Source organism: Apus apus, chromosome 3, assembly GCF_020740795.1.
Source record: "Apus apus isolate bApuApu2 chromosome 3, bApuApu2.pri.cur, whole genome shotgun sequence".
Classification (NCBI taxonomy): Eukaryota; Metazoa; Chordata; class Aves; order Apodiformes; family Apodidae; genus Apus; species Apus apus.
Window position 1 is genome coordinate 51,942,840 of NC_067284.1, and position 15,623 is coordinate 51,958,462.

Below are 15,623 nucleotides of genomic sequence, written 5' to 3' on the forward strand. Positions count from 1 at the left end.
GATGACATTTTTCAGAAGTCCCTGAACGCCCCATTTGTTCAAACAACTAAAGAACCAAGAAAGTATGCAAAGGGATTTTCAGGCATATGTGCTGACCACCAGTGAAATTAAATGTTCAGAATCTTACATTCTTAGGTATTGAAATGCTTTTAGAAATGTGACTGTTTGTTGTAGTACCATAAATGAGTTTCAAAAAATAACTCTATGATGGAAGACTTAAGTGTCTGGTCGCTTTCACCACTGCCTGGCAAGCAGGGTTTAACCTTTGTCCTGCCACCCAAGTAGCTTAACACCTAAATGCGCTTATAAGTGTTGGTGAACAGTCCCTCAGTAGCAGCCTGAGTTCTCGCATCACCTCACAAATAGCTACGCTATTTGGAAATACTAATGGTCCACAGAAGGCTTTGCAACCCAGAAAGCACCCTTCCCCAGGCTTACTGGTGTGGGAAATGCACAGCATAACAGGGACCTGTTCGCATCCAGATTCACCTCACAGAACAAAGAGGAAAAAGTTTACTAATGATTCTCAGCTCCCCCTTAGTTTGAGTTCTGATTTGCCACACACATCTGTTTTTCTGCTGATTTACTGAACCTTTTTGTGTTTTGCAGAATGCCAAAGCCAGCTACGACTTCAGCAGTAATGATCCCTATCCTTACCCACGCTACACAGATGACTGGTTTAACAGGTAAATGCTAAGCCTGCTATATTCTATGGTTTCCAGAACAGAAGTTGCAGTCTCACGGCAGCTTGAAAATGAGACATGACTTCAGACTTAGGGGTTTTTTTAGGTAGCCTCTAAATAATGCTGAACAACCATTTTATGGTTTATAAATTAAGTTGCTGCTTCAGAAGAGTGTATGTGTAAATTGTTTGAGTGGGTGATAGCCACATGCCATTTTCTGCTAACTACCTTAGGACATTATAGCCCAACTCTGTCTATGCTTCATTCAGTTATGACTGGTTTCCCCTCAACTGTATCTGGGGCAGTATCACTGCTAGCAAATTTTAAAGGGAATAAGCTGGAAACATGAAAAGTCTTTGGGAGGAGAAAAGCAGCATGGTGTAGAATGACCAGTTTAAAAACAATTAAATCATACCTAAGTTCTGAATCATCTGTCTTTTCACCATGATTTGAGGACAGTGTACATGGGTAGCCCTACAGGACTGATTCTGAAATATTTCTAGCTGCTGGAGGAGTCAAAGTCCACGGGCACTGGCTGGGAACCTGTTCTGTTGTGTATAGTAATCTGGAATCAACAGTGCAGCTGTTTTGTTTGTGTTATTTCTCCTAAACACATCATGACTGCCGAAGACCCACTCCTCCTTCAGTATGTGCTGAACTTAGCCAGTTGGCAGCAGAAGGTCTGGTCCTCGACGTATGGTATAAATAAGAATGACCCAAAATAAAAGGCTTCAGATTTTAGGAAGTATGACCTTTTTTTGTTTCCTAAAACTGTTTTTTTGCTGGAATGGAACAGCAGTGTGTGTTAAAAGTTTTCAAAAAACCTGTGTGCCCTGGATGTTGCATCTGTCCCATGAAGAAGCCTGCTCTGTCAGATTAACTGCTCCTCATGAGATTTAATGCAGTCATGGGGGGCAGAGTCCAAGGCACACCCATAAGGGGTGTTTATTACCTAGTGATCTCAGCATCCAGCATCTCTGGTTCTGTAGCATGCTCCCCAGGGTCTGTAAATTTGTAAAAAATTCTTGAGGATATTTTCAGTGAAATTTCCAGAAGTCTTTTAGAGGCAAATATAATAGATTCTACCAACATTTACATAGCAGCAGCACTGAGGATTTGAAAACCTGTACAGGTTTCAGGGCTCAGTCTTAGTGCTTATCAAAAATATTTTCAGCCTATTTTATGTGCTTTTCATCTCCAACTTAGTGTGGGTGTGTGGATGGCCTCTGAGCTTTGTATAGGTTTTTTGTTTTTGTTTCTAAACAAATCAATTTTAGTTCTGTCGGAGTGCCACAACAAAGATGTGGACCAGCTGCGCTTCCATCTCAGATGCAGGCTTCCTGGCTTGGATCAAACAGATTTAAGAGCTGTGATGTCTTCCTCTGTAGTCCTGTCATTTTTCAGCCAAAGCAAGTTTACAATGAAATTTCTCCTTCATTTCAGGAAAGGACGTCAGACACTTTTAAGCTAGTATGAATCCAATTAGTGAATGGAAAGTAGGAGAAAGACTAGGGCTCTAATTTGTGAAGGTCTGTTGCCTTTCTTACTTTATTTATGCAAAGGATCTTTGTAGGAGAAAGATATCACTTAGCTCCGGAGCAGTGCTGAGGAAAATTAAATTTAGCTTTGGTGGGTAATGGTGGCTTCTGTCATTTTCAGTGTGGAACTTCATAAAACTAAGTGTCTTCTGCCAAGCCCCATTAACACTGATTGTGCTGCTATTTAGTGGGGCACAGTTTGCAGTCCTCATGTGTTCTGCAAGGTGGCCCTGGAGGGAAAGTTACCTCCTACAGGCTTAAAATGGGCCTCAAGGATCCTGGATATGGAAAGGGTTATGGTCTCTGGCCCCAGGTGCATCTGGCTAAACTTTGGGTACCCAAGTGAAGCATTAAGGGTGAGCAGAATTATCATCTGTGGCCCAATCTGTACTTACTGAGAATAACATGATTCATTTTTTCAGAAAACTGCAATTCTTTTTTCTGTTTCTTTTCTTGAGGGGATGAGGAGCTCAAATCAGCAAATCAGGAGGAGAAAAGCAATGCAGAAATTGCTCTGCTGATTTCCTTCATTATTCTTTGCAGAAAAAAAAATTGATACCTAGAAAGTATAGCATTCTTTTGTCATGTACCTTGAAGTTTCTTTGGTGAGACAGGAAATTTTCTGCCTTGCAAGGTAAATTCAGAAGCAACACATGCATTCATTCGTGCTTTTCCTGCCTGCACAATTGAAGAAGGCTTTAAAATGCAAAATGTCATGTTTTCTCCAGGCTAAGATGCAAACCAACACACCATATCCAGCTGTTCAGGAGTAGTTGTTACTATGTTTTTCTCTGAGTATTTCTTGGCTATACTGTTAATCAAGCTGATGTATAAGCTATTATCATAACTTCTGACTCCTGAATTATTATCAATGGTCAGTTACAATTGTCTGCCTGTGACAGTCTGTCTATCCATATATGTAGCTGTAAAGGTGTCTATCTGAATAGGGAGTAGTTACACAGAAAAGCCATTTAGAGGAACCTACAATAAAGGGTCCATTTTTCTCAGTTTGCAGTCAGTGATGTATCTGCCATTGAATTTTATGCAAGCAGGAGGATCAAACTCAAAACAGGATAGTGAAATATCCCTTTTTCACATTTCTATGTGAGCAATTCAAGTAATTTGTGGAACAAGAAGCAGAGGACTGTTTTTTAAAGTGATGAACTGAGGGGCTTTTATGAGCTGCCAGCTGCATGAGCAAAGTGTCATCAAATGTTAAAACAAAAAGAAAAAAGGGAGAGGTTTTTGCATGGAATTTTCATTAATCACAGCTGTTCTGCTTGTAAGCACAGATTCACATTCACTTTGTGCTGTTTAAGGCTGCTGGAAGCACTTTGGCCTTACCATCCAACAGCCACTGGCCTATGAAAGCAATCAGGGTGGGTTTTGGAAGGGATCAGCATGGTGCCTCAGGCAGGGATTGCAGTTGGGCAGTTTGGCTGTTCTTATACAGAGAGGCACGTACATGACTGGGCAGCCAAAGGTAAGCATTCCCATGCTTACCATATTGACTGCTTGACTGTGTTCAGACCCACAGCTTTGGGACCAAGCCAGGACACTGGGTGCAACATGGGGCAGGGCTGTCTTTGAGCCTGAAGAGCAGTGGGAGCAGCGAAGGAACCTGTACCAAGCCCTGTTCCCAAAAGCATAAGCAGCTCGATGGCACTTTGTGGTTTTTAGGACCAACTTTGGAAACTGCCTGTAATTTTTAATGCCCACTCCTCCTGAACCACATTTGGGACCTTGGCATGTACCAACCATTTTGTGCAGTTTGGATGTGCCCACAGGAGTCAGAGAGAGCTTGGCCTTTCTGTACTCTGATTCCTTGGGCTCCCCATCTCAGAGCAGTGAGATTATGAATTTCTGCCATGCTACAAATAACCAGTACTTATTTCCATTCCTGTAGCCTTTCTATTCTGTATATTCTCTCACTCAGGTAAGAGCTGCCTGCACAAAAATTATTCACTATCTTGGAAACCTGTATTCTTCAGAGGTAAAAATGTCCTTCACTTATTATGGATCCAAACAAAACACCATCGAATCAAGGGAAGAACTCCCCTTGGCTTCCAGACAGCATTCATTAACAGAGGAAAACACCTGCTCCCCTCCTCCTCGTTTTTCAGTCAATACAATGGAAACAACATAATAACTGAGAGTCTGTAGGAACAGATCTAGCGGCCCTTTCTACCTGTAGTGTTACAGGACAAGAGTTAAGGAGGAGCCACAGCACTGCTGCTGGTTCTTGGTGTATTTGGATGCTGGTCGAGTGGCACGTTCCCCGATGTAGGGGAGTGCTTTCCCTCGTGCAAACACTCAAATGCCCAGAAGCTGACCATGTCATATGAGTAAAAAGGAGGTGGCATTTGCCTCACAAAAGTGTCCCTCTGAGCTTTTCACATTTAAATAGGCAGGTTGTCCCAGCTATTGAGACTGCAGCTCTGCATTAGCCAACCCCCACAGACAGCTGAATTTAGGAAGGATGAATCCTGTCCTTTCCTGTCTGCAGGAGCACTTCAAAGCAGATGAAAAGGAACTGAAAAAGACAAAAATCAGTGCCATGTCTGACTCTTTTAAAAAATGCATCAATAAAAAGGTCATGCACAAAAGCATTGGCAGTGGTTTTAGAAACACTTAGTCCGAAGACAAAGCAAAGTGAAATTTTCAGAGCTAGTATAGATATTATTTAAAGCAGCTGGAAGCAAAGTTGGCTTTCAATTGAATCACCCTCTCCCACCTTAGATTTTCACAAATGTTCATTTAAAATGTTTGTATTTATACAGTGTTTACAGAAAACTTGCTCTGCATGCTACTGTATGTTTTACCTTTAAAGTAACTTATTCGTAGCTGAATATATTCTAAATTGTTTTCTGTCCCCTTGAAACCTTGAAATAATAGTGAAGAGGTGAATGTTGGAGAGAAAATCTGTGATTTGTGCCCATCTCTCATCCCACCACTCACTTCTTAGAAACCACAATGGATTTATTAATGATACATGAACAACAAATAGGGCTAAATTGGAAAAGTCTGCTTTTTGCCATTAATAATTCAACCAAATGCATTTGCACTAACTCACATGTGATTTTTCTCCAGTCAGCAGCACAGGATCTAAACCCTGAGCTGGTGGAACAGGTCTGCCTGCAGTCTCCATGATGTGGGCTGGCACACTAGGGCAGGGGGGGCAAGGTGGGAGAGAGGACCTTCTGATAAAATCTCTTTACCAGGAAGGTCCTAATACAGTTTTTCCCTCTGTGACAGAGCTGACTGGGGAGCTTCACTGATTTTTTGCACCCCAGTGTCAGTCAAGACAATTTTGTAACAAAGCCATTTATTCTGCTCTGTGGCTTGTAGCTAGCCCACAGGTGAGTAGGTAATGAATGCCTAGCAACGGTATATTTTTTCACACTTTCTTGAACAAGGGCATGAGGGAAGACCTGCTTGGTTGTTGAAAGAAATCTCTCTGACAGCTGAGTAAGAAATCTGTATCGCTCTCCTCTCTCTTCCCTTTGTAAAAAAACCTCACATGAGACCTTCACCGTTTTGTGATCAAGACACTGTGTATGTTGGAAGCCAGTCATTTTTCGTTTCATGGAGCTGCATTTAAAAATATATTCTTCCAAGTACAGCAGGAAGAATAATGTGTTGCTTCTCACTCCTTTATTAATGTTATACTCACCTTTGCCAGAGGTGCTTAAAGGAAGAGAGAGGAAAAAAAAATAAAACAAAACAGTTCTGTCTCCTGGGATGGTTCATCTGGTGCTCGGTATAGGCTTTATAACACAGCACTGCTAATTGCCTGAATCCTTGGCTTACTGTGGAAGCAATGCCAGTTTTAATGCTCAGAGTGGATTGATGTGAGCAATAGGATGGATTTTTATTGATTCAACATCTTTATCTTAAAGTGACAGTCACACAAGTTTTCACTAGTTTCTCTGTTTCTGTGCTATTTTTTAAAAACTAGATTATAGTGTCCATATATATCTTCTCTGTGGTTTAATTTCTGTGATGAATTAGGAGAAAGGAAAATGCAATCAGCCTTCCTGCAGGACTGCCTCAGAGCCACCGCCAGTTAGGAGCTGTAGAGCACTTCAGAGACACCAAGTGTTCTTGAAATGCCATGTGTCAGCCTGAACCTGGACCTCTGTGTCAGGGCAGAGGCATTCCCCACTTAAGCCCAACACAGTAGCTTCGTGAGCTGACAGCTGGAGGCACCTTGTCAGCCCTCCTGAGAATTAGGCACTGGAGGAGAGGGATGCACAGGCCTTGGTTCTGGCCAGCTTCGGGTCTGGCTAGCTTTGGCCCTGGCCAGCCAGTCCACAGCTCTGCTGAGGGGTGCAGTGACTCTTGTGGCTCCTTTCTGCCACTCCAGCTTGATATTGCACCCACCTCTTTCCATGGCACTTCTTTTGTGGGCAGGGATATACTTCTGACACATGGCTGAATAGCAAAAAGGCAATCAGACTTTGTTCTGTGGGGTTCAAAATAATGGGTTGTTGCACTGTCAAGTCACAAAAATAAAGGATTTAATATTGATCTTATTGTTGCACTGGTCTGTCAGGGGACTGCTTCTACTGACTCATGGTTGATAACAAGGCAGAACCTGTTTGACAGAGTTAAAAAAAAAAAGTCTGAATAACTTTATAACTAAATGAAGCATAAGTAGGCACCTCAGAGCAAGCATTGCTCCTACTCAGGCATGTTAACCTTAGAGCAGGCATTGCTCCTACTGCAGAGGGGAAGTTGATTATCTCCTGCTTCAGGAAGGATTAAGATCATCCAGGTATCCAAATAGTACAGCACTCAACAGTTTGCCATGGAACAGTTTTCCTTGGAAGTGCTGGGAGTTGACTATGAGGCAAAGCCAAGATCACAGTGGTCCAGCTCAATTCAGCACAAGCATTAGCTGGGGTTCACGTGGTGTCTCTGTCTTCCTTTTTGCAGCCACGGGACAAGGTGTGCAGGAGAGGTGTCTGCTGCTGCCAACAACAACATCTGCGGCGTGGGAGTTGCCTACAACTCCAAGGTGGCAGGTATGGTAGCAATTCAAGGTGTAAATAATCCTAAGGCCACTGTGCAGAACTTCTGCAGAGTCAGGGAGTGTTGCCCAGGACAGGACTGCAGGTTGGCACTGGGCCATGTGTTTATTACTTTTCACAGTAGCTGAGGAGTGTCTCCATGGCTTTGCCTTTTCAATTCAGGACCTTATATACCCTCTTTAATAACATTGCAAAGGAACAGTTCAGCTCCTTCTTGTGCCAAGTCCTGTTTACTGCCTTCAATGCTGCTTTCCTGTGCTGCTGCAGAATCATTTTTGACAAATCTCATTTTGCAGGAGGTAAAATATAAATTCCTGCTGCACTTAGAAACTGTGCTTTAAAAGGCAAAGCCTGTGCTGCTTTTATTCTTTAGGCTCTCCCAGGGCAGGCACTGCAGGGCTGTAAGTTTCTGCAATCATTAGTTTCCTCTGTTTTAACAAGGGAAGCAGAGTGGTAGGAGGAGCAGATACACAGGATGAAATGGGTGGTGCCTAGCACCCAGCATTGGTATCTCAGGTGTATTGGGTGTTTTTCGTTCTTACTAACACTTGTCTGCACTGATAGACTGAGTGCAGGGATTGGAGTGAGCTAGGCTCTTAGACAACATGTGTTTAATCAAAAGACATCCAGTTTTCCCACTCTAAGGCTGTACCATGATGTGAACCAAGGCACAGCAAGCAGAGATAGATGATTGTGAATTTCTTTTCGTTCCTCAGTCCACATTGAAATACTCCAGTGTGGATGTACCCATTGCTTCCTGGGAATGCCTCACAGTGTGTGTGCATGGGCAGCTCTGCTCTGCTTGGCCAGTCCCTGTTTCACCGTGGAGTCAGAAGAATCTGGAGAAGGCTACACTTAACCTCACCTGCATGATCAAAAGCCGAATCTCCACTGTAGAAGGACACCAAGCCATGTTTGCTAAGTCACTACCCCAAGCAATATCACTGAGAGTTAGTGCCTGGCCAGGCAGGTCTAGTGTATGTCCACTTTCTTCAGTAACAGTAATGTCCTCTCCAGAGATGGGACATTTCATATTTACATTCTGGCAGTAACTAGTCTTGGAGGTGCGTCAATTGAGGCACAGGATTTTGGCTGAAATTCATCTGTATTATTAGTGTAACTCTACAAAGTCAAGCTGGTTGCTTACAAATCAAGAGGCAAAGGACTTTTTTGATGGCCTAGAAATAATCTTCCATACTCGTCCACTTCATAGCAAAATCCCCACAGGTTTTTGGAAGTGCCAGCCTCGACAGCCCGAGGACAGCGTGCACCTGTAGCACCACCGTGTGGTCAGTGGGAACGTGGAGGTTCATTAGTGGGGAGAATCTGCTGCTGCTGTGGTTCAGGGTCCTTGTGTGCAGGTGGAATTGGAAGTTGGGAGCCAAGGATATGGAGCATCCCCCTGCCCCCAACGTCAAACCAGATGGCTTGGCTCCTCCTGATGTTCACCCACCTCCCTGGCATCAATTAATTCTGTGATTTCAGTGCAGATCTGCATTTTACAAATATGTGAAGGGTTTCTCACTCAGTGAGTCTGACTTCATAATTTCTAGCTTGAATTAGCAGATCAGGAATATCCAGCTTCTGTCTGATTTCTATTTGAAATGTAAACCACTTTTTCCAGCCTCACATTTGGCACATGGATTTTGTATTGAATTTAGTAAAAGCACTGGCTTCTAAATCAGGGACCTCATTCACACTGTTTGGCTTTGTGGTATTGATTTCTGCCCCATCTGTGTCCTAAAATATTTTGGGAAAACTGAACTTCAACTCAAGGCTACAAATGAGAGTTTGAATGTGTCCCTAGTCATTCGGTCTCATGAAAGGTCACTGAGAGGTTGGCCACCAGTGAAACTCTCCTATGTGTGGTGTATGATGGATGTGAGGGCTTGCACGGCTGTCTTTGTCTAGGGCCAACACTTTGAGGTTTTATGAAGTTGGCATGTCCTAGGATTGTATTGTTTAAACTTTAACTTGATTTCTACTACTGCATGGGTTAAAGGAAACAGGTTTTAGATTGCATTTTTCTCCAAATACTGGCTGCATTTTGCTATTGCGTCTGCATGTTGACACAGTGATATTTTTTCAGGAAATTGCTGTGTAGTACGTTTCCCCTCTCTGATTAAATTCTGGAGAAGAACCAAAATAAACAGAAAAATTACTTGAAAAACTAATTAAGTGTCAATGCATCACTGAGTATAAATTAGAGATGGAGAGGGCTTAATCCTTTTTCCCTAGTTGTTGAAAAATACTATTTTTAACGCTATCAATATTATTTAAATACTATGAAATGCTGAGATTGCTGAATACTACTGTTTTAAAAGTGTTTCAAATGGTAGATGGAAAATACTATGTAATTAGAGAGCTAACAAAAAAGTGCTTTCTCTTTCTGGGCCATGCTGCATTGCTGTGGCTGAGTGTTTTAAGTGCTGCCATCCTGCTGGGTGAGCACACCCTGGTGAGATGTGAATGGCGAGCACAGTATTATTGAGGGGATGAAGCTGCCAGTGACTTAAAATACCTGTAACTGGAGGACTTCTCCAGGTGCTGAGATTACATCTTGTGCTGGATAATGCATAATTCACATTTATGGTGATTCAATCTACAGGTATTCGAATGCTCGACCAGCCTTTTATGACAGACATTATTGAGGCTTCCTCTATCAGTCATATGCCTCAAGTCATAGATATCTATAGTGCCAGCTGGGGACCAACTGATAATGGAAAGACTGTGGATGGACCTAGAGAGCTAACACTGCAAGCAATGGCAGATGGTGTGAACAAGGTAATGTTCTCATTAAATAATCTGGGTACTGGGGCAGACTCACGTTGATACCAGTGACTTGGGAATACACCGTCCTGCCTTAGATGTTGCAGAACACAACACAATTCTGTAAACTGTCCAACTTTCAGAATATTCCAAGGTTCCATTGATGTTCTTTCTGCAATATTATGGCACTGCTTTTACTGTGAAGTCTCAGGATACTGTCCTGCCTTGCAAGGAACTGCGTTTGTCTCTGCTTAGCTTACATATGCTTTTCTTATGCCATCGCAGTTAAAATGGAAGAGCCTGATCCAGTAAATATTCCCCAGGTTTAAACATGTCAGCTGTACTACTGACATCACATTGTCTGTTTTGGTGTGCTACAGTTTAGTTATCTCTTTGGATTTGTAGTGTCCTTCAGGTCACTCATATGTGATCATTGTTATAGCTGTGATGAAATCACAAGTGTTTAGATGTCCATGGAATAATATTCTTGCCCAGTTACAGGAGCCTCCTTGTTTATTCCCACCTTTCCACCTCCTTCTAGGAGCAGTTTGTAGTCTTTGTTAAAGACACTCAGTATCATCCTGAAATCTGTTAAATCTGTACTCTATCATAAGGTGGGGTAAAATGTGCAGCACAACTGAAAAAGAAAAAAAACAACCACAAACCAGTCCAAAACAAACACGCAAACCTTGCATATGTCTATCTCCATCTTTTTGATGTTGTACAGCCAGGACAGCCACAGCTGCTCCTGGTACTGTCGGGAATGAGCCTCATCCCCTTGGTTGATCTTAGAAAGGTTTCCATAACGAAAAGATCTGAAATTCCTGAGCAGATCTAAGGTGGTTTTGTGTGGGAGCTCCAGAATTACTTGTCTTTTCCATCCAAATTATTCCTTCCTCTTACTTGAGCCAGTTTATCCCACTCTTCAGCACCACCTCACTGTGAGCAGCACATTGTTTTCCTCTTTTTGTGACATGATAATTTAATCTGCTGCTGCAGTAGTTAGTGAAGCATCTAAAGGTTTCTCAGATCCTAAGCCTCAAATGTTTTGCCTATATCAGATGACTTACAGTCATCTTCATGCCCTCACCCCTTGAATTAGGGGGGTACTGCAGTAATGCAGGAAGACTTGTCACAAATTTTTCCTGAGTCTGCTGAACTTTGTAGTATAATCTTCACAAACCTCTGATGAGCTCAAAGTCGCTGTGAAGCCATCTTGCCTGAGCTGTGTTTCTTCTCATGACTTTCTTTCATTGATCTAGAGTTTCCATAAGGATCCCTTTAAATACTTGTGTCTTGGGGAGAATCTTTCTTATATATGTGATACAGTTGATACATTTCTAGCAACACCTCAATGTCTTATAGTTACTGGAAAGTCTATCTTCCTTCCACCAACGTTGGTGGGAGCAGAGATAAATTCTGAATATAGAATTCCCGTATAATTTTTGTGTTATTCTCCTCTCATGCAGAACTCATCTAAAAGTAACAAAAAAGTACTAATAGCCCTAGCAGGGGAATGCAGACTAAACTAAATAGAGATATTTTACCCTCTCAAGAGAAGCAGATTTTATTTTGCAGTCAAGTTTTTTTGCAGTTTGGTATCTAAAAGATCATTTGATTAACTTGCTATCGTATTGCCATATGCTTTAGTTTGTGGTTTTATACTGGAGTTAACCTTCCCTTTTATAGCAGAAGGAATTTTCTCTTCCATTTTCTTGCCTGGTCATCGTCTCATACTTGAAAGTGTTACAGATATTACTTTTTTTAATTCCTTCCCCTCAAAAGTGTTTGTAATTCTCTTCAAGAAATAGTTTGCAATGTTAAGGTCAGAAGGGACCCTGAGACCTCTCAGATTGAACGCTTGCAAAGGAGAGGGAGCAGTGACAGTGAGCTGTGCTCTGGGAAGGATTGCTCTCCTTCCTTATCAGAAGGCATAAAATGAACGGGAGAGCCTGCATTAAGAAACCAGTTCTGTTAAACAGCCATTACAGAATTAGAGTGCAGAAGGAGTAATACTGGATTCTGCCTAAGAAAGATACTGTTGTCAAGGGACAATTACACTTAATTTTCTAGTGGCAGTATCCCAGCTGTCTCCTGGCAATATGTGCAGGAAAGAAGAGACAGCTCCACCCCAGGTAGCTCCCTTTGCATTGTGATTATAGCTTTATCTACCCCTATTTTGCTCATTACATTACCTGTTATAGAAGGTTTTTTTGGGTACAGTTTATTCTGATTTGTTTTCATGGAGAGCCATATTTTCTAAAGATATTTCAAGATGTCAGTGGATGCTGGCTACTCTTTATCATGCTTTGAAAAACCCACTACAGACTTCCTTTCATGAAAAGGAAGATTAACAAGCTTTTGATATAATACCCTTTTACCTAGTTGAGGCCTATAATATATGTATCAAATTCTCTACTGACTGTACAAATGTAGATCTAATTCATGACCATTTTTCAGAATAAAAAGCCCCCTTATTAAAGAGGAAGGTATCTTTTATAAACTGAGATACAAATAAATGTAGGAATTCTTTTTCTCAGTCTAGGGCTGATTCTCACCAGTGACGGTTCATGAATTAGTGATGAAGCTGAAATATTGGCAGGGAGGAAGCAACATGCTGAGAATAAATACGTGGTATTAAACTAAATGCAATATTTTCCAGTGTCCTAGAAGGAAATGTAAGATCTCTTGCACAGAGCAAGATCACTATATTTATTTCTAATGCAATAAACTAAAAATTAATAAGTGGAAGTGATACAAAATTCTTACAAGGAAAATGCAGTTAACTGAGTTGACAAACACAGGTAACATTTACCTTGTTGCCACCCAGCTCAAGGAGAAACTCACTGACAAGAGTGTCATCCTTCCCGCAAGCTCTGTTCTGCTCTCATGTCCTTTTGAAGTCCTCCTTCCAGAGCTGCTGGGATGCTGGGTGTAACCTGATAGCAATAAGATGGTGAAAACTGAAGAAACTGTGAGGCTTCTTGTTCATATGTCTGTTTTTATGGCTTGAAGCCCTGCTGCCATAACCAGATGGGCTAAAGCTGAGATATTTTCTTACCTTTCCTTTTCCATTTCCCATTCTGGGCCTTTGTTAAGCCAATTCTTGCCTTCTGTATTAATCATACCTTCTGTTTGGTGTGCTGTTTGCTGTAAGGTAAGCGTGAATAAAGGCAGCACTAAAATAGAGTAATTAAGGACAGCAGAATCTGTCCTTCACACTGGCAACTCCTTTACTCTTTTACTAGTTGCATTTCCAAGGCTGAACACAGAGGGGATGGTGTGCATATTAACTTGGTTTCAGCATGGTACATGTACTCAGAAGGTATTGGGAAGGGGACCCAAGCTGCTTTTTATTAAGAGATGACCCCACTCATTTTCAGTGCATGCTGGTCTTCATTATTTTACCTCATGACTTCTCGTCAGGGGCAGACCCAGCATGACTGAATAGTGGTAGCTGCACTGTAAAGATAAATGAGCTCACAGCCAGATTAGCAGGTGCTGGGGATGAGCCTTGAAGGAGTTTTATACACACAAACATCCATGAGCAATTTGGCATTTACCAGCACTGGTTTAACACAGGCAAATGCAAATCTTACCTAATGCAAAGTGCAGCTGCTAGAAAACATGTATTTGGGACGTAAATGGAAAGGACATAATAGAACTTCTAGTTTTTAAAGACCAGGTTGAAACTTGTGAGTATCCAGTACCTGCCTAATGAGGAGGTCTTGCACTCACCTTGGCTGTGAGGTACCTGATGCTGGCTGCCAGCTGTAACATGAGAATGTGCTAGACCACACCCGAGTCGGATAGCCATTAGGGTAGTCCAGAGAAGGCTAAGGGACCAATGCCCTTCTGACTACTGAAAGAGATCCAGAAAATGTGCTCTGTTGCTTCCTGCATTTCTCTACACACACTTTCCAGGAGCAAAAAAACGATATCCTTAATGAGATTTTATTATCTGGCCTCTAGATGCCATCTGAGGCGCATCTGTGGTCAGCAGCATGTTATGGGGTCTAGGGAGAAAACTTAAATATTTCTTTACAGTCTCAGTAAATCACCAAACATTGTTCCAGGAACACTGGAACAGGCTGCCCAGAGAGGCTGTTGAGTCTCCTTCACTGGAGACATTCAAAACCCGCCTGGACACGTTCCTGTGTGATGTGCTCTAGGTGATCCTGCTCTGGCAGGGGCGTTGGACTAGATGATCTTTCGAGGTCCCTTCCAACCTCTAGGATTCTGTGATTCTGTGATTTGCAGATAAATTTCTTTTACGAACTAGGAAGGGATTTTACTGCAGGTGCAGAAATACAAGCTAAAATTCAGAGCAGAGGAAGAAACCAGGATGATGGACTTAGAGAAAGCAGCCTGACAGTGTTGAGCACAGCTAGATAACCATCTGATTGAGCAGTACTTTCATTTCAGAGAAGGGGGAGTGAGATTGTAGTAGCATTTTGTATATAGCATGGCTGGACAAACAGTGCTGTGGGATTTACATATCCCTTGTCTGCCTCGTGCTTACCCACTTTGGGGGCTTGACAGCTTGGAGGAGGAGGTAGGGATGGTATATGGGGTTCCTGTGACAGCACTACTCCTAAATACATACTTTTTGTTTGTTGGTACCTTGCATCCAGATTGTATCACCAGGCAACTTAAACAAGGAAAGGTAACTAGCTCAAGAACTAATTCCATCCACGCTTTCTTGTAGATCCTGTCTTTAATGCAATATCCAGTAAATGTTTCTTATTGGCTATTTTATAAGTCCAGTTCTTTTGAGTTTTAGCTATTGAAATTTAAGGCAGTAAAAAGAAGTAATCAAGCTAAGCTGGTCTCTATCTATCGCATTTTTATAGTGTAGGCTTTTATATTAGTAGTTTCTGAGTAGCTGCTCATGGACTGAATTAATTTCTTGAGACTTCTCCGGCTCAGCCAGAGTATATAAGACATGATCCATTTGTGCTTGTGCTGGTGAAAATGTTATTGCTTCCATAATATGGTTCTACCTAAGAAAATGCGGCACAAGTACAAATTGTCGGGGGTGCAGTATTAAGAATTTATAGTTTCATCATGGCTCTGTAATTGGGCTTACCAATGAAAGAAGAAATGATGATGTTAAAAATGAAAGGAGATATTTCTCATTTGCCTCTCTGTAGGGCCACGAATATTGTGTTAGTGCTTTTTGAAATATGCTGAAGATAGCACATTAATAAAGTATATGCAGTTAGATACTTCTAACATCATTTTATTTGCTCAACAGCCAAGTGAGGATAGGGAAATTACTTTATAATCTGGCAACCATCTGATTACTCCATTTCTAAGGAAGCCTTACAGACTGCTTTATAACTTGAGAGCCCTTTTCTACCGTATTGCTGTTTTGTCTGAAATATGCATTATAATTCCATGCCTTGTCTTATTTATATAAGCTAAAATCAAACCTTACTAGAACCCCACACGAGTATGTTATATTTGCTTGGAATTCTGAAGTCACCTGAAGGGATATTTTAAGACTTTTGTAAAACAGCACTGGTGATGGGATAGTTGACCTTGCACCAAGTACAGGACCCAGCTTTGGAGATGAGTCTGTGACCGTCTGCTTTCCT

General features: G+C 41.8%; 1 protein-coding gene across 1 annotated transcript in view; it reads left to right on the forward strand.

Moving 5' to 3' along the window:
• The window catches only part of PCSK2 (proprotein convertase subtilisin/kexin type 2), a 111,302-nt gene that overhangs the window by 77,850 nt on the left and 17,829 nt on the right, over positions 1-15,623 (forward strand). The window contains exons 6-8 of the mRNA XM_051613303.1: positions 610-686; positions 7,160-7,248; positions 9,863-10,038. Coding sequence (XP_051469263.1) covers positions 610-686; positions 7,160-7,248; positions 9,863-10,038 — 342 coding nt within the window. The remainder of the gene's footprint in view (positions 1-609; positions 687-7,159; positions 7,249-9,862; positions 10,039-15,623) is intronic.